Consider the following 21546-nt stretch of genomic DNA (forward strand, 5'->3'; position numbering starts at 1 on the left):
GTGCACACTAACCACTAGGCCACCAGTGGCCCCCGACCTCTGACCTTAACAGAAGAAGAGAGGGGGAAACAAATACTGATATATTAAGTCAGCTGTGTCAGAGAAGTCTCTTTGGTGTGTTTGTTAAAGAGACTTTGATAGAAGACAAACTGACTGTCCTTTATTCAGCACCGGACAGCTCCACAGACGATATCAGATGTATAAATATGCTTATACGTCAGCTTTCCGTCACAGTCCAGTGTGAATCATACATCCCCAAATTTGGTTGTTTTGAGTAAATTTGTAACCTGAATGATGCTTATTTTAAGGACAACCCCTGTCCAGTACCTCTGACTTTGTAACACAGTTTAAACTTGGACTTTAAAGGGTGAAAATGTGCTAAAAATAAATCAACACAGCCTGATGAATGAAGTCAGATCTTCAGAGACACCTCTTTGATGCTTTATTTAGAAAAACATTTAGTACTTTTTTGTTTATTTCAGTACCAGACAGCTTCACTTAACATTTCAGCACTGGACAGCTCCTTTCCGTCCCCACTGGGCTTCAGAGGTCACGTGAGCCAATTAATGACGTGACGTCAAGTGTTGACATTAATTCACTGTTTAATTAATGATCGTGTTTGAAATCAAGATCCATTCCTTTTTTTTTTTTTATGACTTGGCTCGGGGTCTTTCATTGACGCGGAGGAAGGATGCACTCCAATGGGACAGGGGGACGATGACGCAGCTGCCCCTCCCTCCCCTCTCCAACCCACCCCACCACCACACCCCACCTACGTGACAAGTGAAATAGGCATGCCTTTCGGCTTCATGAATAAAAAACCGAGGGGGAGTTAAGTTCATAGGACGGAGGAAAGTTCTCCGCAGACAATTGTGTGGCGCTCTTCATTCCGCCCATGACCGAGAAGACGTAGAAATCCCCGAGAACTGAGCTGCGGGCGCACGGAGGACTGCACACTCGGAACAAGAAGAAGCAAACTGAAGAAGAGCTTCACTGAGGGAGTAGAGCAAGAAGAGAGTAAGGAGGAGAGAGAGTGCGGGACTGAGATAGAGATCCTATCTCACTCTCCCAGTTGAGGTCTTCAGCGGATCGCGTCTCGCCACTGGTAAGAGGAGGCTCTTTTTTTTCAGGTGGTTTTTACGCAGCGTAAAGGTGGGAAGCCTCCGGGTCTGGCTGATTTTTCACTTTTTAGAAACACACAGATGTAGTGTAAAAGTAACTAAACATCACAGAGAAACATCAGAAGCCACCTGACTGCAGCGTATAAGTATTCTTTTGAGTGAAAATACGCTCCTGTGCACTCAATTCATATCGTTTTTCTTTTCTTTTTGCAGCAGGACAATGTCTAGTAAAGCGACTTTAGCCTTACTCATCTATGGAATCATAATGCATTGCAGCGTCCACTGCTCACCTGTGGGGCTTAGCTTTCCCAGTGTTAGGTATGTAAACTCTTACTCATCCTTTAAATGTGACTTTTCATGTACTGATTTGTATTTTTCTGCAGGTATAGAACTTGTTCTTTATGGCAGTGAGTTGCAGGGCGCAGGTTAAATACCACATCTGCTTCTCAGTTAGTCATGTCTACGGTCCTAAGAGCATATTGGATTACAGGACAACCCATCTGACAGCCGATCCATAGGGCTGCTCACTCAGAAATAATTGCGGGGAAACATTCACCAGGGAGCGGTTGTAATGTCATTTAGGCTGCTGAGGCAGTGAACTAGTGTGTCAGCGTGTCCTGCAGCAATTAACCCATCGATTTAAGTGATTCGATAATTAATAGGGGACGTTTTGTGCAGAATAGTGCGTGCATTATTCAAAAAAAGCAACAAAAAAGTATTAAGTGTTGCATGAAGTATCATTTAAGGGGGGGCAGCTGGAGGAATGATTTTATATATAAGACAATAAGTCTCTGAAACGTTTGAGTTTAAAACATTACTCAGGGTGATTGCGTAATTTTCTGACGGTAACTGCTTATTTTCAGAGTTATTTTTTTTAAAAAAAAGTGTCTGTTCGTTTTAGACTGGACAGTGAGGTTTACGATGAGGGTGGAAACTCTTTACCGTCGCTGGATTACGACAGAGAGCAAATGGAAGCGAGGAGCGCTCCGTCTGTGGCCGAGGACGTCTACTCCATGTATTTTCCACAAGAGAAAAGGTGAACATCATCACCAGCATCGCCATTTTTTTTAACCCAAACTTTTTTTTTTAAATATCCATGTTGAACGTTTCATCGCTGTTGTCCTATATTTCTGTCTACTTGTTGTACGTGTTGTCCAGAAATGTAGCGTCAAAATGTTGTCAGTAGCCTTTTTTAACATGATTGATTTTTTTTAGTGTTTTATTATTTCAGAAAATTTGTCTTTTTGTTTTGCTGTATTCCCAGGGGAACTTTAGACGATGAAACCATGATTTCCTTAAAAAAGAAAAGACGAGGAAAACGATGCAAAGGCTGCAAATCCTATATTTCTTTTTCTTTAAATTTTTCGAAATGTTCCTTTAAAAGGGATTTTTTTTTAGTAGGCATTCAAGAAAAGAGGCCAAATGTTTCGCAAATAACCAAAGGAGTATATCTCAGTCTCCTAAGAGGTTGTGGCCAATTATTCCACCTACAATCAATTTGATGGACTTTTCTTATTTTTTTTAGCAGTGCAGCTACTTGTAAATGTTGCTCTTGCGCTGGGTGTGTGGTGATTTTACTGTGTAACTATCTATCATCCCAGAACGGAAAGGCATGCAGACGGCATGTTTAATAAAGCCTACAGGAAAGCGCTGGGTCAGTTATCAGCCAGGAAATATCTTCATTCTCTGATGGCAAAGCGTGTAGGGTAAGAACTTCTTCTTCAGTTCTCATTTATTCTTTCATGTTTTTTGTCTTTTGTGCGTTTTTTTTTGGTTTCCTTTGACTGATCCTTTAGATGCTCATATTTCACTTCGTTGTACGTGTACTGTGTATGTGTGTGTGTGTGTGTGTGTGTGTGTGTCTGTGTCCCATTAACTCCCAGCATGCAAGTGAATCTGCTATGAAATCATCGGAGAGAGACTAAAGCAGACACCTGATTGATTTGTTTGATTTCTAAGCCCGATGCTGTGACTTCCAGGCACAGAGGGAAGAATTAAAACAGTACAAATCTAAGTGTATTTGCACAAGAATAATGTGTAGGATGGAGTCAGTGGCTCCAGATGGAAAGATGGTTGGGGGGTGATGGGAGTGATGGTGCAATTCCTCATCATTATGGGGAAACCTGTCACGACTTTTTCAGGTTGAAACATGTGCCAGATTGTCCTGAAATAAGCTAAATAGTGGAGGATAAGAATAGTGGAGATTTTAATAATGTTTATGAATTAAACCCTTTGTAAGATTATTCTTTATGCAAAAACGAAAAAAAAAATGCTCTCAGATAAAAAAAAAGGTGAAATCTGACTAGTTCCTTGTAAATTCTTCAAAAAAGTTGCAGTGTGGGTAAAAAAAAAAAGTGGGATGTCTGATTCCCAGTAGGATTTTCTCAGCCTGATTCAAAGTTGTCACACCTTAGGACCACAGGCTTGTATTTAGTTTAACATAAAACCTTAAAAATGCATTTACAGGCCCTAAATGATTTTACCACTTAGATTCTCCAGCCGGTATTCAAAGTGTCCTTGTCGTCCCCATTAGCACCTCAGGCTGTTCATACAGAGGGGTCATGTAAGTATGAATTTATCAGAGCAATGGCGCTGAAACCTCATACCACCTCTCCTCTCTCACAGCGGGGGGAAAACACTGGACGACAGCTCGGAGCCTCTGTCCAAGCGACACTCAGATGGGATCTTCACAGACAGCTACAGCCGCTACAGAAAGCAAATGGCCGTCAAGAAATACCTGGCAGCCGTCCTGGGGAAAAGGTATAGACAGAGAATTAGAAACAAAGGACGCCGGCAGGCATATTTGTAGCACCCCCCCCCCCCCCCCCACCCCCCCACCCCCTCCCACCCCCAACCCCCTCCTTTCCTGAAAAAAAAACCAACAAAATTTTCATGTGTGCAGCCCCAGATGAAGTCATTCTAAGATCAGAACAATCAGTGGATCGCTTTTGTGTTCTTAAACATGTATTTATGTATGAAGTAAGCCATTAAAATGAATATTTTGATAATAATATTGTTTTTATTTTGTACTTTAAGCACTTAAGGACACACATATCTACTGTGAGGACCAATTTTTTTGTTCATTCCGAGAAACCCCCCCCCCAGAAAGAATAGCCTCTATTTATGTATTCATTGATTTATTTTAGATTTATTTATTTACGAGGGGAGGCAATTGTTCCCATGACGATCTGCTCCAACAGCCCTGTCTTTAAACATTCAGTGAAGAGATATGATTGTGAGGACAAATAAATAGTTTCAAAGACAATCAATGTATTTGAATGCTGCTTTTTGTAAAGTGACATTAAGAGTTTAGTTGTCTTTATTCACAACAGCCTTGAAGAAATAGCTTTTCACCCAATCCTACAAGACATAGACTTTGATGCCCTCCCGGACGGGGATGAGTTTGAGGCTTTTTTGGGAGATTGGCTGAAACAGTTCTCTCCCGAATTTCCGGTGAGTTGAAGGCTCCTACGCGAGGCCGTATCCTCGTAGTGGGGAGGGAGGGGGGGGGGGATGGGCGTCTCATGTCCTCTGTACTTCTCCTCTCACCTTTAACTCTTGTGATCTTGCTCCAAACACTCAAACCCTGCTGTTTTTTCCATCTCATTTGTGCTCCTGTCTCTCTGAAGTCTCACAGATTTGAACCTTTTATCCGACCTGATCCCATTAAGTGATATATAACACGTATCATTCTTGATTGATGGAAAGAGGCCCAAATTGATCAGCATCCAGTTTGAGGATTAAAACACCCGATGAGAGCCTTGGACTCTTTGAAACTTTAAAAAAATGACACCTTTCCAAATTTTTATCCACCCAGAAATTCTCCCAAATCTGACCCGAGGACCTGAGTGCTTTTGAGGTTTTTTTTTCTTTTCCTTTACTTCTGCAGTGTTTACAGAGTGAGTTAACACCTTTGACTCATGTAAAGTGCCAATCTTGTGTTTCTATCAACTGTTTCCTGTGTGTGTTGGAAAACCTCCTACTCTGCTGTCCATAAAGAAGTATCACTTCGATATTAATCATCCTTCAAGCAAATTTTTAAAAAAGCATAAAAAAAAAACTTGATACTTGTTACATGGTATCTTCTCGCACTATTTTTGACACTTTGAACTCTTGTGTTTTGAACCCTCTGGATCTATTGTGCTTCCCCCTTTTATCTGTCATATGAACCGATGTAACAAGTACAGTAGACTGCATGATTAAAGTAATTGCACTAGCCACGGCGTCTGTGCAGACGACTCCAACCGGATGGTTTTGCTTTCTGCTTTCTGACTTCTGCAAACATACATACCTGCCATTTCTGGATGTTGTTTTGTGTATTCCGTATCTCCTCACATTACCTTTTTAACACAAACTGTAGGTTGACATTTGTCCCATTTTGAAGAATGATATGAATGTACTATACTGTTGGCAAGAATCCCTTCAGTCTAATGTCATGCTTTAACTGTAACTGAAGCAGTAATTTATACCTACTGTCACATTGATATGAAGAAACAGCTTTCTGTTATCCATTTGAAGGACGGTCCAAAGGCTTCCAAAACTGACTGACATGACTGCATGAAAGTAGAGAAGAATGATGACAAGAGAAAATATCACTTAGAGAGACATGGAGGGAATGAAATAGTAACAGGAACATGCTGAATCTGAAATTCGAAGTGAGATTGAAAAATGTAAAAAGAGAAAGTTGTTGGATTGGACTTCATTGTTATTTTCTAACCTGTAATGGTTCTCGCTGCACTTTTTTTCTGACCACATTAGTGAGGAAGATATGCAGATTATTGCAGATACACTTTTTTTTAATTTCAACCAGCAGGGTAAAGTTCTTCCATTTCTGTTTACTGTATCAATCTTTCTTTAATTTTGCATTCCCCCTCCAGGCTTTGTGACGCAGGAAGCAGTTTGCGGCTGTGGTGCCTTGCATCGACTTTAAAAATCGCCATGAATCACAGATGGCTATTTAGTGGCCCTACAATGCTGCACATCACCAGCTTACATTTCACCCTTTATGTTGTTGTTTTGATTTGTGTTGACGTTTTGATCTTTAGTAGCATCCAAGCTTACGGGTGAAGCGCTCTTGCTTGCACTGCTTTGTTTTTGCACTTTGTTTTAGAGCACTAGACGTTTTGTGAAAATAGAGGGGAAGATGAGTTCCCCCACTCTTCATGAATCATTATATGTATAATAATGAAAGCGCCAATAGCCTTACTCAAATGAATTATCTTCAAAGATATATATATATATATATTTACTGTGTAGAAATTGAATATTAGATTACTACTTCAAATGGCGATCTGCAAGGGTCAAGTCAATAAATGTTTAAAAAAAAGTGTTGTAAGATTTGTATGAATAAATTTTTTGTAAACAACAAAAACATTTCGTCTTATCCTTGAAGGCAATATCACCATAAGTCTTTTAGTTTAGACACATTTAAGACGATTAAAATTAGTAGAAATCATCTTGAAGATAGACCCTCCCTCGACTGTTTTAACAGGAATCACAATCTCTGAGATTCATGGACGGAAGTACTGGAGAACATTTTGAAGTATGCCACATTAATGAAGACCACACACAATAACATGAGCCAAAGCTACAAACAGTTAAATCGATTCATGCATATCCATTGAAATAAAAACGAATTCAACCCGGAAAAACAAAAAACGTGTCCAGCAGTTTCCTGTCTTTATCTCAATGTGGGTGTTTAAATCTTGAAGATGCAAAGATTAAATCAAAGAATAAAAGGGCAGACCAAGGGATCCAAGTGTGTGCCCAATTTTCCTGGTGACTCAGTGGCTTTGGCGAAAGAACAGTGACACCAGGCTGAGGTGTCTGACTCCCCTCGGGACAGCATGAGTAAAGAGACGTGGGAGGGATCACCCAGCCCGCGCCACACTCTGCCTCGCTGCACTTTACGCCTCTCCAGGACTTCAGCCGTCGCCACCAAAGGCCTTGCAGGACTGGCAGAACAGTTGGCTGGGCTCGACACTGGTACACACACTTTGTGCCAAAAACAACAATGTCAACTGTGTGAAGCAAGAAAGATGGTGTGGACTGGTTTCATCTAAACCGGCACAGAAATGAGGGATTTATTGAGAAAGAAATCTACCAGTCTTACATGAAATAACCTGCTGGATGTACAGCTGCAATGTAAGAAGCAAGCTTTCCCAAATAATAACATATAAGTTAATTCAACAATTGATGATTATTGTTAAAGGAGCAATATGTATGATATCTACTGAATTAAATCATATAATGACCTTACTATATCATCAGACATTAAGGAAAGGTAGGCGGTTTTAAGGCACCCCCCACCCAGCCGTTTTGGACGCCCCTCGGTTTGCCAGATATGATAGATAGATAGTTATCAGGTCAAACCAACAGGTGTTGCAGCGATGGAAGCGAGCAAGAGAAGTGGTTCAGAGAGAAGTGATTGTACCCGACCTAAAAAGCCTCTGCATGTTTCTAATAAGCTCCACGAGCAGAAACGTGCTCAAACTAGGATCAATATTGGAGATGCTTTTCAAAAATGGAGAGAGGTTAAAACGCAGAAAGGTTTACAGACCGATGCAGAGCTGGCTAAACACTGAAGCTTCAGTGTGGCAAGGTTGTCATAAGGCAGCTCTTAACCTGTCGTTAGGTTGACTGAAAGTTAGGCTGAGACAGCATTTCCAACATGGCAGCTGCTGCCGATGACAAATCGGTGACGTCACTCAAGCTCCGTCCATTAATATTTACAGTCTGGTCTTAAATAAATTGTCTTAATAGATTTATCTTCACTCTGCTTTGGTTGACTGGGGCGTGGTGTTTAATTTCACTCTAACTTTCTTTCTTTGGTGAGTCAAAAAACAACATTGTTTTCTCAGTGAATCCACTTCCTGTGTTGAATAACCCTGCACCAGTTGCCAGGGACAGAATGAGGTAATGGGCAATCAAATCATATTAATGGGCTAGATGATATTAGCTTCAGAGTCCACAGTAAAGTTCATATTCATTTTTGTCCATAAGCAGGAGCAGTGTGTTGACTCAACATACTATTTGTTCTTTGAAAGTGTTAGAATAGTCACTATCATGTTAGGATTAAAAAGGTGTTGTAAACATACCATCTCGTTCATGATATGACCTATCAGTCCAGTGTGTATCTCTTCTGTTAAAACCCCAGGAGACTCCCACCATGTGGGTAAAGTGGTTGACATTTAGAATACCCCCACCCACTCAAGAGACCTCCCCCCTTTTCCTTCTCCATGTGACACTTATTGATATGCTTGTCAAATTAAATGGCAGCTTAATACTCTAAATAGATCCCTCATATCTCTTAATATTATAACATAATACAATGTCTGATAAGTCACCACAGAACAGGACCTTTTCTAGAAATCGAAGGTTATTCTGGACCTGCCGTCTCCAGCGCCTGGAATGTCGTTGAAAGCCCTTAAATACAATCACATTTTGAGAAGTTCGACATCACATTGTGTGTCTGTCTGAGGAGCCACACAAAGGCCAGCCATGCCTCTTTCTACTCTCCTGTTTACAATAGCCCCCTCTCAGACATGATGGCAGGGCTTTGATTTTGGCCTCAGCTCTCAGAGGAGTGCAGGGAGAAGATGATCAATGGGAGTGATCTGATTCCTCTGGCCCTTGCTAGACCCTTTCCTAACCCTCTAACCAAATCAGCCAGTGTTGCCAGGCAACCAGTCTAAAGAGGATGCATTGGAAGTGGGCAGGGCCCCGGTGCCTGTCCTGAGCACCCAAAGATCATGCTGGATATATTTCACTTAAATGGCTCAGTCTCAGCTTTGTTGTTTTTTACAGGCTGCAGTACCAAGTTGCAGGAGGGCGGAGAGGTGAAGGGGGCTGATTGAAGGCTCTCAGGGGCGAAAACAGAGGTTGAACAGTGCGTAGTGATCCATGATAGCGCACAGACACACTGGAAACAATGCTTTCACAAATTATTATAAAGGTCAGCAAAGTCAAGACAAAAAATGCTTACATTTAAATATCTCAACAGTGAACAGACTCAACAATCAACCAACCAACTAACCAACCTACCAAGTAACCAACCAACTAACCAACCAACCTACCTACCAACTAACCAACCAACCTACCAAGTAACCAAGTAACCAACCAACCAAGTAACCAACCAACCAACCTACCAACTAACCAACCAACCAACCAAGTAACCAAGTAACCAACCTACCCAGTAACCAACCAACCAACCTACCAACTAACCAACCAACCTACCAAGTAACCAAGTAACCAACCTACCCAGTAACCAACCTACCAAGTAACCAACCTACCAACTAACCAACCAACCAACCAACTAACCAACCAACCAACCAACTAACTTACCAACCAGCTAAACCAACCAACTAAAGTACTTTATAACCCAACACCTTTCTAACGGTCGAGCATGGACTCCAACATTTAGTTGTGAGTTATTGTGACCAAAACCTGTACTCTGCTAGACATCTTGATGATGAAATTCCATCATTCCAATCATTGTGTTGATTTTGACTATGAATATATTTGATGACTTGAGGAATTAACTGTTCCTTTGTGTGATGTTCTGTTAGATTTATTAAAAACAGTCCAGGAAAGGATACAAGCAATATGATATCAGATGTGTATCATGAAACGTGGAGTTGTAAAATGTTGGCAAACAGCTAAGTATACTCACACGGTCTCTCTTACACATTCAAGACCTACGCCACAACCAAGACTCTGAGCCTCAGTCTAGGATCCCCCTCGCTCCTCTGGGGGCCATGTGAGTGACAGCTTTCTGGAGGGGAAATCCACAGGAAGCTCTTTCATCACTGCTGCCCCCTGGGCCCTGTTTGACTGACTGCAAAACAGAGCAAAAGTTCAGCCATTGAAAGCTGCTGCTATATTTACTCTGCTCAAATAAGTCATTTTGTCAGCAACAGCTCTCTAGCAAAACACTTGGACACAACACTTGGATTAACTCGTTTATGGCAAGTTATTCTCCTCGTAGTTTTGTCCTGAAGCTTTTATTCTTTGAACACTTTGTACCAATGTTAACTTTGTTAAAGTCTGACCTTAGCCAGCAGAGAAAATGACAAGAACCCTTTGCATGTCAAGGTTAAAAAAAGTATCTGCTTCTTCCTGAAGAGCCAATCTCAACAGTAAAACTTAGCAACCCTTTTGAGTTAGACTATTAAAAAGAATAAGTACTATATACCTGCTCATATTAAAAGTAGGAGTCCTTAACAGTAAAATTGCCCGGTTTAATACACTCCAATCTCTCTTTGTCTGGTACAACAAGCGGTTTGTGAAAGCTAGCTAACGATAGCTAATGTTAGCAAGCCCAAGGTTGCTACAGGTAGGCATAAAACTTTCTTACTGTCCAAAACATACTTAAAAATATTTATTTCTAAAACTGTGTTTCTCAACAAGTAAAAGTTAAAAATTGTGGTAATGATTGAGGGATTTGATCTGTCCACTAATTTACAAAGACGTCTGTTGATGGAAGTTGTGTATGAGGATGTGTCCCAAACTACATATTAATAAACTGCCTTGTACATAATCAATATGCTGCATACTGCCTGCTAACCTGACAGCTAGCACGCTGTATCGTCATACTTGTGCACGCTGTCTTTGTGTCACCTGACTTCATCACATATTACCAGTTAAAGCGACGTTAAATAAGCTAGCATCAGGCTAACACACCTGATGGGCTGTTTTTAGACCTAGAACCGAACAAATTGAGCCGGCTTTGGTTATTTAAGTGTATTATTGAAGGGTCACTCTTATTTGTACCCCGCTTGTTGGATAGCTGGTGAGCTATGATAGGCTTGGATAGTCTAAAGAGCTCGACCACATGACTGGGCAATATGTGACATTTGATAAAGGCCAAGCAGCTGGCTATTGTTTGCAGCAGTCTCAGTCATAGAGTGCACGGGAGCACATGTTGTGTCTTTAAGTCACAGCTCTGTGAGTGTTCAGGGAATAGGGGAAGCTGACAGCAGTTCACAGCAGACCGTGTTAAGTGCTCAAATTTGTCTATTTTCATCCCACCTTTTCTAGCTGAAGCATTCAGTGCTAAAGACTCTTGAGTTTTTGTTACAACATGTACTGTGTCTATGAGATGCCGTTTGAAGGAAGCTACATGTCTAAATTGTCAATTCATAATGCTAGTTCTATATTCTCTTTAGAGTTGTTCATTTGCAGCACACACCCATCCCATTTATCATGTTCTTCCTCCACCTTCCTCTCTCTGTGGACGTTGTACAGTACAGCAGAGCCCAATTAGCATCGTCCTGGCTCAGACGTCATGGCAGTCTGGGTTCAGAGGCCACAGTTAGGGGAGCATGTACCTGGATTTAAACCGAGCTTTACTCATTATTGGGCTGTCAGCTGATCCCTTATGTCATTTTCCACACATCATTAGAGATACTGTAGGTCTCCAGGCTAGACTCAGTTCACACACACACACACACACACACACACACACACACACACACACACAAAGGCCACAGAGCCATTAATATGCATCTACTGACGTCACGCTATCGATCCATCCATTAGAACGCCGTTTTACCTCAATGAAATCACCGCTGAGATAGGTCAGTGGCTGTTACTTTGGAGGAGTACAGGATGAAGAAGGTCACGCACACTGAGGGAGATTTGGCAGATATGCACACAGTTAAATCACACACTTGTCTCCACAAAGTATGACTGTTTCAAATGTGTCGGGAGGTCATACAACAACAACAACAACAACAACAACAAAAAAACGAGGCAATTGCCTGGTTGTGGTAGTTTTCTACATGTTCATCATTTATCTGACACATACAAGACGGTGGTGATAAATCAGTTCTGCTAAAGATCGAGGTAAGCTTTATTCTTCTCACTTCTGCTGACCAGGCTATACATGTCTTCTGTTGTTGCAGGAGGTACACCAGAAGATCAGTCATCTGCTTCCAGAGTAGCAGTGTTCATTCATCTCTTAAAAAAGAAAACGCAAACTGATATTTATTCAGTGATTTTCTGAGATTTGAGTAACTTTTATTTAAGCATTCCTTATTTCATCCAAAGTATTAAACTGTGCTGAGCTGTGTGTTTTCTCTGCACTTTTTCCCCCAAGACAAATTTCACCCTGAGGAAAATAAAGTATATCTAAAGAGAGTGAAAAAACGTTATAGTTATAGCTTTAGTGAGGCCAACATTTGTTCTGTAACGTTGATATTGTATGTGGACCATAGACTGTAAATATTAATGGACGAAGCCTGAGTGACGTCACCTGTCTGTTACTGCAGGGGGGCCACCATCTAAAAACAGGAAAACAATTTTAAGATTGATGGCATACAAGATTACTGCAGTATCACATATATGACTATTTCCAACTGAAGTCTTATTTCTCTCTCATAACAGTGACGTTGTTCTCGCTCTTCAACTCATCAGCATCTTTGTTTTGGTATTCTCACCAAGGCTCCTGTTGTTCTTCTTCATTGGAGACATTGGAGATGGCCATCGGCCTCCCTTGTTGCCAAACAGCAGCCTGATAATGTTTCATGAATTCTCTTAACCCTCCTACACTGCCCTCTAAGAAATGACACATAAACAAGCGTGATGAACATGAAAGGTAATCAGGCATGACTCAAGCTGAAACATATTTCTAAATGAGTTAAGCAACATCTACATGACCATTACGAGAAACTAATTTCCTGTCATACATCATTTAAAAGCTTGCTCTGACTATGATCCTGTTTGGTGTTAAACAAAAGAGAGATTAATCCCTTTTGTGATCTACATATAAACGCTCCCTTTGCAAAGCGGTCTCCGGTGTGAGTTTCTACATGATGCTAAATATAGTATGAACATTATTCTATTTTAATGATGTTGTTTTTGGCTGCTGAAATACCAACATGCACTGATTGAAGAAGAGTTATGCAATGAGTCAGTGTGTTAATAAGCACATAAAGTTTTTCGGATGTTTGGCTAATTTGCAGGTTGACCGCTAATCAACAGATAACTCACCTTTGTCAATTAAATATCCATGATAAGAGACCGGGAATATGACCTTTGGATGTTTAACAAAAGCAGCTTTGGAGTCGGCTGCTGCTGTTGCACTCCAAACGAGTGTAGCTGTCATTAATCTGCTCCTCTGCCTGTTTCATATGTATCTTTAATATCTGCAGTTACTAAAATAGAGCTGCTATCTTTGGCTGTTCACAGTTCATCTTAGCAGACAGCTCCTGAAATAAAGTCTCTTGTCTCCTCAGATTCCTCCCGAGGTAATGCTGTCGGATGGATGTGTTGATGGAGCAGCGAATGACAAAAAAGAAACAGAACACTTTTAATGACTGAAAAGCCATTACATCATCGTTTTGGTAGCTTATAAATAACGCCAAGGTAAGAAATCTGATGAAATAGAAACACAGAAAAACTGCAAGCAACGAAGCAGCTGCACACTTGACAGATGTGAAATACTAGTTTCGTGAATTCTATGATTTCTTTGAAGCTTAAAGCCTTGAAAAATGCACGGTGCTTGTTTATTCGTCCCCTGCACACGCTGACAAATCACACCTGAGCAACAAACGGCACTTTATGTCGGAATCAGCCTCGTTACTGTCAGACAGCGGACCGCATTGTTAATCTTTGGGCTTATTAAAAAGACTGAGCACGGCCGTATCATCTTCCAACCTTTCATCATTTAGTAAATACTTTTTCTTGTTTGATTGGGTACACATGGAGGGGCAACACCCTGAGGGGATGTGCTATGTGCTGGAGCTCTATTTACACCCATCTAATTATGCCATACAGTCGTTCAAGACATCACTTAAGGGCCTCTGTGACTAACTGTAATCTTCCAAAGAGCTATTTCTTTTCTAGAGAGATGGCTGCTTTAGGAAAAACAAGAAACAACAGATTTGTTTTGTGGAGAAAAAGCTGCGCTGTAACTGACTTTGTCTCTTATTAGGAGGATTGTAGTCCTCATAGCATCTCGAAACCGACTCACAATGCAAATTACTCTGAGACCGCTATGATCAGTTTTCTATTTCCAAAGGGAGTTACCGACAGGGAAACTGATTCAGACCCAGATGTACATCTCAGTATGTTAGCTTGATGCTATGTTAAGTTATTGTCTGTCTTCAGTCTGTGACGCTAGAAAGTAAATGGCCTGTGTCCAGAATATATTTGTTTTCCTGTAACTAAGAGGCTCGGTTGCTAGTTTTGGTTGTAAATTCTAAAGAGAATTTTAAATATTTGTTGTATAAGAAAGAGAAAGCTTAGCGGCTATATTTATACTAGCCGTCCCTGCTCTGGATGGGACGGCCAATCGGAGCAGGGAATCATGTTGGGTAGCAGAAATCTGCCAGTATAGATATCTAGCTCCAACATCCAAATGGATCTAGTCTCTAATAACAGACATGTGGAATAAAATGCTCACGTAAGCAACATCAACTACAGTCATGAATTTAGAGTACTGATGCTGTAAGCAGCTTCCATCTCATTACATCTTACGGCGCTTTAACACTCCCCATGTAAGATAAACGGATGTGATTGGCCTGACCTGAATCAGGTGCCCAAGGAGATCAGGTTAGCCGAGTCAGTCATCTCTTTTAAATCCCTTCTGAAGACACACTTTTACCAGCGAGCCTTCGTAATTTGAGTTGAAGTTTACTTTTTAAAATTCCTCTAAAATAATCTGATGTCTTAACATGTTTGTTAACTCTCATTCTTGCCTTGTATATTATTCTATGACCTGCCTGTTTTTCACACTTGCTTTATCATCGCTGTCCATGTAAAGCACTTTGTACCTTGATTTTGAAAAGTGCTCTATAAATAAAGTTATTATTATTATCATAATGTCATTATGTCATTATGGCCTGCTGGTGGTACCTACAGTCTCCAAGTGTACTATGGGGGGTAAAGCCTTCAGTTATCGGGCTCCTCTCCTCTGGAACCGCCTTCCAGCCGGGGTCCGGGAGGCAGACACAGTCTGTATTTTTAAGAATAGACTTAAACTTTCCTTTTTGATAAATCTTATAGTTAGGGCTGGTGCTGGTGTAGACCAGCTCTTAGTTATGCTGCTATAGGCTTAGACTACCGGGGGAACTGGCACCCTGAGCTCCTCTCTCTCTCTCTCTCTCTCTCTCTCTCTCTCTCTCTGCATATACAGTACATCATATTACTGCATGTATCTATCTATAAATCTCAGTCACTAACCACCTACTTTCCTGGGAGCTCTTGAGCTCTCCTAGGCTCCTCAAGATCGTCGGTTGACGGCTTGCCAGAACAACCCCCACCCCACCCCTACCCCCTCCCCACCGGATCGTGGGTTGGCGGCCTGCCGGGGATCCGGCCGAAGATTTCTGCCTTTTAATAAGACAGTTTTTTCTTACCACTGTAACTTTTGCTGCTTTGCTAAAGTGCTCATGATGGATAGGCCGGATCTTTGTAACATAACAATGAGTAAGGTCTCTTTATCTGCTCTTTTGTAATATTAACAGACAAAGAGTAAGGTATTTTACCTGCTTCTTGTAAAGTGTCTCGAGATAACACTTGTTATGAGTTGACGCTATACAAATAAAAATTGATTGATTGATTGATTATATCATCAAATAAATCATGAGATCCCATTGGCTGGTTCCCAAACTACTTGATAAAAGAGACTAATGAATCCTGTAGCATTTGTTTCTTTAAATAATTTCTTTAAAACATTTGCTAAAGCTTATGTTCTGAATATTTTTACTGATGCAACTATGATCAGGCTTTGATACAGCAAACGATAACATGGTGTAAAAAAACAGCTGCAAACAGTTCCTCTTTTAAAACACAAGGATTTGTCTCTAGAGGAGTGTTTGCTGTAGCTTATTCCCAAATCCCCTAAATTGAATATAATTATAATTAAACTTCAGCTGAACTGCAAAACGAGATGATAGAAAAAAAAATCTTAAAATGAGTCAGCATGGCTGTTTTAGCGTCTGCCTGGGACACATTATGGCAGATCGCCATCACTTCTCCTGACCAAGGAAGACTTGCATCATCATCACAGTGATAAAGTTCAGTGAAACCGACGATCTTTTAAATCTTATGAATGTCTCTTTGTCCTCTTTGAATCCTTCACCACGGCAGAGATCAGTGTTCCTCGTCTGGGAGCTGCGTAAAGATGCTAACCTTACAGCCACACCACATTATGGGGCGACTGTGGCTCAGTGGTAGAGTGGGTCGTTTCAGGAACGGAAGGTTGGGGGTTCGATCCCCAGCTCCTTCAGCAACATAACTAATGTGTCCTTGCACAAGACACTTAGCTGATTAGGAATTACTCACCCAGAAACACCATGGGGTCATAGGTCAGAGCCTCCCTATGAGGTAGTGGTGAAGAAAATGAACACAAAGAGACTGAGAAGCCAGACAGCTGTGGATCAGTGGTAGAGTCAGTCGTCTCTTAATCGGAAGTTTGGTTGGACATGCCCCTCACCTCCATGTCATCTAGCCAACAAACCTAACCAGCCCCACTTTGCATCAATTTTTATCACCAATCAATTTTTATTTGTCAACTCATAACAAGTGTTATCTCGAGACACTTTACAAAAAGGAGGTAAAAGACCTTACTTATTGAATGGCATGCACCCTATTGGCTGAAGTACATATATGCGGATGTATTTGATTTGTTGTCTTTACCTTTTTGAATTTCTGTATCTTTCTTTATTTTTGTAAATGTCATCTGTTTTGATTACAGTAAGTTACAGTTTTTTCTTAAATATGCACGAGTAGGGTCATGGTTGATTTGACTGATATAGGAGGGCGTGTACACGTAACCCTGTAAGGTGATTTTCCATGATCCTAGAGATGTATGTGTTATAATTAGCGTCTCCTATGGCCTGTGTGTTCTTGGGGGGAGATTTTAATTTGGCACCTTGAATTTCATTAGCCCGTATGCCCCCCCCCCCCCCTCCCAAGGGTACCTGGTCAAGCATATATGTCCCTGGAGGAGAAAGGTTTCTGCAAACAAGCTGTCAGTTTCATCTGCAGAGTGAATTAGCTTGCATTTTAATTTTTTCCAAAGTATAAATATAATGGAAATAGACTTTCATTAGGCTGTGATGTTATTCTCTGAGCTCGGTTAAATTATGTCAAAATGTTGTTTTTTTGTGTGTTTAATTGAGAGTGTTCCTCACAAAGACAAGTGTTTTCCTCTTCTCTCTGCTTATACTCGGATCAAGACGGGCTCATTATTAGTCCATTCAATGCAAGGGTGTTATAGTGTCAAATGAGATTTGTCTCACCATTACAACGAGTAATTGGTGGAGGCTGTCTGTGTAATTTACTCCACACCAGCGCTACATGGCCTCATGGTGAATAATTGCTCCTGTCTCGCTCACTTCTGTTATGGCCAACATGAGTGTGGAGCCCCTGCAGCTGAGGGGTCGATACTCCGCAAACCACAAGGCTCCAGCTCTCGTCTCTCCTCATCTGTGCTGACATCTTGTTTGGAGCTAAAGATCTTTATTTAGGGGAAAGGTTACAGTTACTTGTTGACAAAAAAAGCACGCAGAAAAAAAATGAGAAAAGAAAAATATGTAACTATTCTGTAGAGTTTTGAAAGGAGTCATGCTTCTTTCTAATGTCTTCAGCCGGGGTTTAAGATACACACAAGATATACTTTTTAAAAGACGAGCTCACTGACTTATGGATAATGCAGGCGCACACTCTTTTTAATAATCCAGAGCTGTGGAGCTTTTTCTGCTTCAATCACCTCACTGTATTCTGACGGGTTCATGTCAGTTCATGTCAGTCCTACCATTCATATGGAGAGTATTAAAGGCTCAAATACTCTCGGGTTTTCATGAGTTTTTCAAACACCATTCGGGTTTGTTACAGCAAGTCTTCAGGTCATATTTGAAGTTTCAAAAGAGTGTCCATACTTTGTTGTTATTGTGACAAAGATATCAACAGCTCCATCGTTTATATTTCAATCAATCATTTGGACTGACCTGGAGTTGGAACCCATTCTTAAAGAACGCTGACAGAAAAACAGGAGCATCGTACCAATGATCTCATATGAGGTTTAAGTAGACTTCCTTCCCACGATGTTTGGATATGATTGACAGATCCGACACAATTCTCGATAACAAGTTGGTGTATGGTGTTGAACAAGTGAGCACGACCAGCAGGTGACTCTGTGTCTGTTGCGAAGATAACACTCTGAAGTTGTGGACTTTGGAGCTCTTTGAACTTTGAAAGGCGCCTCTCACCTTCCAGAGAGGGGGCGTGGTCAGACACAGCTCATTTACATATTTAAAACTACAGACACAGAAACAGCCTGTTCTGAGCAGGGCTGAAATAGAGGGGTTTATAGGCATGATCAAATACAGGATCAGAGTGGATTTAGAACAAGAAACTTCACAGACGTGTTTTGAGGAGCTCTGAGACAAACTATTGAAAAGGAGGAGAATATGTGACCTTTAATTATTACTGAATTAACTGAATAACTGATATCGAAGAGGCCGTTATAATAAAATGTAAATCTATCTATCTCTATAAACAAGTCCCTTCTTTGTGTATTATGGTTTGAGTTTCTAAAGCACAGGACAGGAATCTGTACCTCTCCTGGCTGCGGTCCACGGAGGAAACAGGCCATCATGGAGCGCTGATGGCTTTGGCTCAGATCAGAGTCCTTCACTGTCCTGGTTATACATGCCTCACAAATTTTTAGCGTAGAGGTCAGATTTGAATAAAAAAACCTCATAAATGATTAAACGATAAAAAATGTTTGTGTCCTTATGACGCGCGTCCTTCTCTGGCAGGATTTTATCCGTGAAGTTCAGCGATACGATTCCACCTTGCTGCAGCGCAGACACAAAAAAAGTCGAGCTTCATTAAGAGAAATAGCTTACTTTCAATCCTATTACAAAAGCACAAACTATAGGAACAACTTCCTCACTGGATCTACTTTCAAGGGGTTGATTTTAACTCTACTCACAATGAATAACAACTGCAAGCCTCGACCATTTCAGAGGCTTTAATTAAGGTGAACTTTGTCGTATCAGGAGGTCAAATCTGAAGGGCCACAAACTGTTTCCATGACAAGAGCTCATCCTTTTCTTTGACAGCTGTGATTGACAGGTTGGCCGGCCTGCTTAGTGCTGAAAAAGTTACTCCTACAGGGTGCCTGAGACCTGGCATTCAGTGGTGAGACAAAAAAAAAACTCCTCAGATACTCTTCCTCAGCTCGTTAGCGTGTGCCTCTCCGTTAATTACAAAAACATGCTTAAAATCTTAGAAATCTGAGGAGGTCAAAGAATGAGCAAATAGTAGATTTGCTAATTGTCTCAATGTGACATAACATTATGCTGCAGTGTTGTTCTCGAAGGGATTGTGCTGAAATTATGTTAATACAAGTCTAACTGATTATCAGGAGATTTGATTAAACAAAGAGCTAATTGGGCAAAGATCTGGTCTTATATTAATGTCAAATAGCTGCTGTAACCCGGGACAACGCACAGGTCACTCACTCCCCTTCCCTCTACTTACTATGAGTTTAAAATAAAATTAAAATAAATTTAAGATGAGTACGCACTTAAGGTTTGCGATGCTAAATTATCCTGATTGGGGTTGAAAAAAAAGCTAAGATCACATGTATTGCATGTTGACAATGCAAATCCAAAGAGGCAGAGCTGTACATCTGCATGCCTGTTAATCCCTGTGACACTTTGACACTTTTAAGAGCAACACTTAATGTGTTCATGCCGGCCCCTGGCAATGCCTTGATATCTATTCCTGTATGGATCGGAGAACCAAATATCCCCTCATGGAGAAGAGCGAGGGAGGGAGGGAGGGAGGAGGGGAGTGTATGTGTGAGTGTGCGAGGAGGACAGTGTGTCGGGCAGATTCATTTGCTCATGTCCATTCATTAGCTTCATTAAAGTCTGAGAGGCCGACACATGCTCACTCTCAGATATATATTCTGTCAATCACTGCAACGATAGGGCAGAGATTCAGACTTCTTCTTCCAGTCAGATTCTACTTCACTCTTTCATTTTGTGTGACTGGCCTTCATGTGACTTTAATGGCTTTGTTTAGTGAAGGCGGTTGAGCATGAATACTGAACAGGGACACATCCAATGAACATTGCCTCATATGTAAAATACAAAGTCGATGCCTTGCATACAGGTTTCTAGCTGTGGCTAATTTGCAGCCCTGTGTCGCTGACTCGGCTTTTAGGATTCAACAGAATCATTAGACATAAAAGAAATACAGAAACAGTTATACTATACAAATACAGACATTATAAACTCAGTACAAATTAGAAACCAAATCCACCAATTCATGAAGCACGACGCTCTATAAATACTTTTTATTATCTTTCAGTCGGTGGTAAAATATGATTTTTTAAGTAAGATTAGAAGACAGAAACTACTCGCTCAAAAGTTGTGACTTCAGTGAATCAACACCTCCGTGACTGTCTCAGTCTCATCTCTCTGTCCTCCTCCTGTTTGGTGGATATTTATAGATGATTAAAGACTTCACAGTCGTCTCCGTGTCAGAAGGAGATTATCTAATTAGAAGTCTTGGTGTTATGTCAGTCACGAGCAGTCAAAAAAACCAAAAGGGTCACGGATGACTTTTGATAATTTAGTGTTGAGGGTCTTGAACACAACCCAAGGAACAACATGTTTGTATTTTGTCTCTGCCACATTAAACATGCACATCCTTTTGATATAATAGCTCTGCTTGGCGGCCTCGAGGCGGAGCTGGATGTCAGGCAGAGGAGGTAAAAGCTTGATTGGAATTAATGCTCTGTTGGTGTAAGCACCCTGCAGTGACGGCCACAGGAGGCTAAATGGTCTCTGTCATTTAGCACATTGCTGGTCAGGAGGTTGGACACATTTCCCCCTGCGCTTTGACTTCCAGGTTTATGTGAAAGAGCAGAGAACAGCATGAGAGGAGGCCATATTTCTATACATTGAAATTAGCGCGATTAGAGAGCAATGTACACACACAGTAATTATAATCATCGTGTGTCACTGCGCTGCGCTGACTTAGAAATCCCAAAATACAATACAGTAGTGACGCCAACTTACAGATAATAGGTAACTCTGGTATCAGGTTAATTCCACTTTAATTTGTTAGCATGAACGGGAGGATATGGAACTTTTTCAGGATGCTATTTATTGTTGAGACTTATGGGATTTTTTCTTATACTTTATTAATCCCTGAGGGAAATTCTGGTTTACACTTCTGGTTGTTATTGAGAGACATGCTTCTCAAACACATAGGCCTGAAATACACCGTGCACAAACATGACCTGTGGTCGAGCAGTGACGGAGAGCCAACAGATTTGGGCAGCTACACACAGAGCGCACCAGTGCTTTGCCCAAGGGCACCGCAGCAGTAATCAGGAGGTGCCCTGGCACCTCTCGAGCTACTAGACCAACTTCCATATTATGGTCCACACCGGGAC

The 21546-nt window shown here is 41.1% G+C and overlaps 1 protein-coding gene across 3 annotated transcripts; it reads left to right on the plus strand.

The window, feature by feature from the left end:
- Positions 1-805: 805 nt before the first annotated feature.
- On the plus strand, positions 806-6492 carry adcyap1a (adenylate cyclase activating polypeptide 1a). 3 transcript variants are annotated; one of them, XM_061064347.1, is made up of 7 exons: positions 810-1105; positions 1335-1439; positions 2023-2157; positions 2723-2827; positions 3747-3881; positions 4454-4574; positions 5999-6492. In XM_061064347.1, exons 2-7 carry the CDS (start codon positions 1342-1344, stop codon positions 6005-6007), a joined length of 603 nt encoding a protein of 200 aa, XP_060920330.1. In that variant the 5' UTR covers positions 810-1105; positions 1335-1341; the 3' UTR covers positions 6008-6492. The 3 variants fall into 3 exon arrangements, with proteins under 3 accessions (XP_060920333.1, XP_060920331.1, XP_060920330.1); XM_061064348.1 differs by lacking the exon at positions 2723-2827 and having other exon boundaries at positions 808-1105; XM_061064350.1 differs by lacking the exons at positions 2723-2827; positions 4454-4574; positions 5999-6492 and having other exon boundaries at positions 806-1105; positions 3747-4447.
- The last annotated feature ends 15054 nt before the right edge of the window (positions 6493-21546 follow it).

The sequence above is a fragment of the Labrus mixtus genome, chromosome 19 (assembly GCF_963584025.1).
Source record: "Labrus mixtus chromosome 19, fLabMix1.1, whole genome shotgun sequence".
Lineage (NCBI taxonomy): Eukaryota > Metazoa > Chordata > Actinopteri > Labriformes > Labridae > Labrus > Labrus mixtus.

What these genes read in the sequence shown, in the direction of transcription:
- adcyap1a (XM_061064347.1), top strand. Translation starts at nt 1,342, where the DNA reads ATGTCTAGTAAAGCGACTTTAGCCTTACTCATCTATGGAATCATAATG. An exon ending in CTTAGCTTTCCCAGTGTTAG is followed by an intron (nt 1,440 to 2,022) that starts GTATGTAAACTC and finishes TGTTCGTTTTAG; the next exon opens with ACTGGACAGTGAGGTTTACG. An exon ending in CTGATGGCAAAGCGTGTAGG is followed by an intron (nt 2,828 to 3,746) that starts GTAAGAACTTCT and finishes CCTCTCTCACAG; the next exon opens with CGGGGGGAAAACACTGGACG.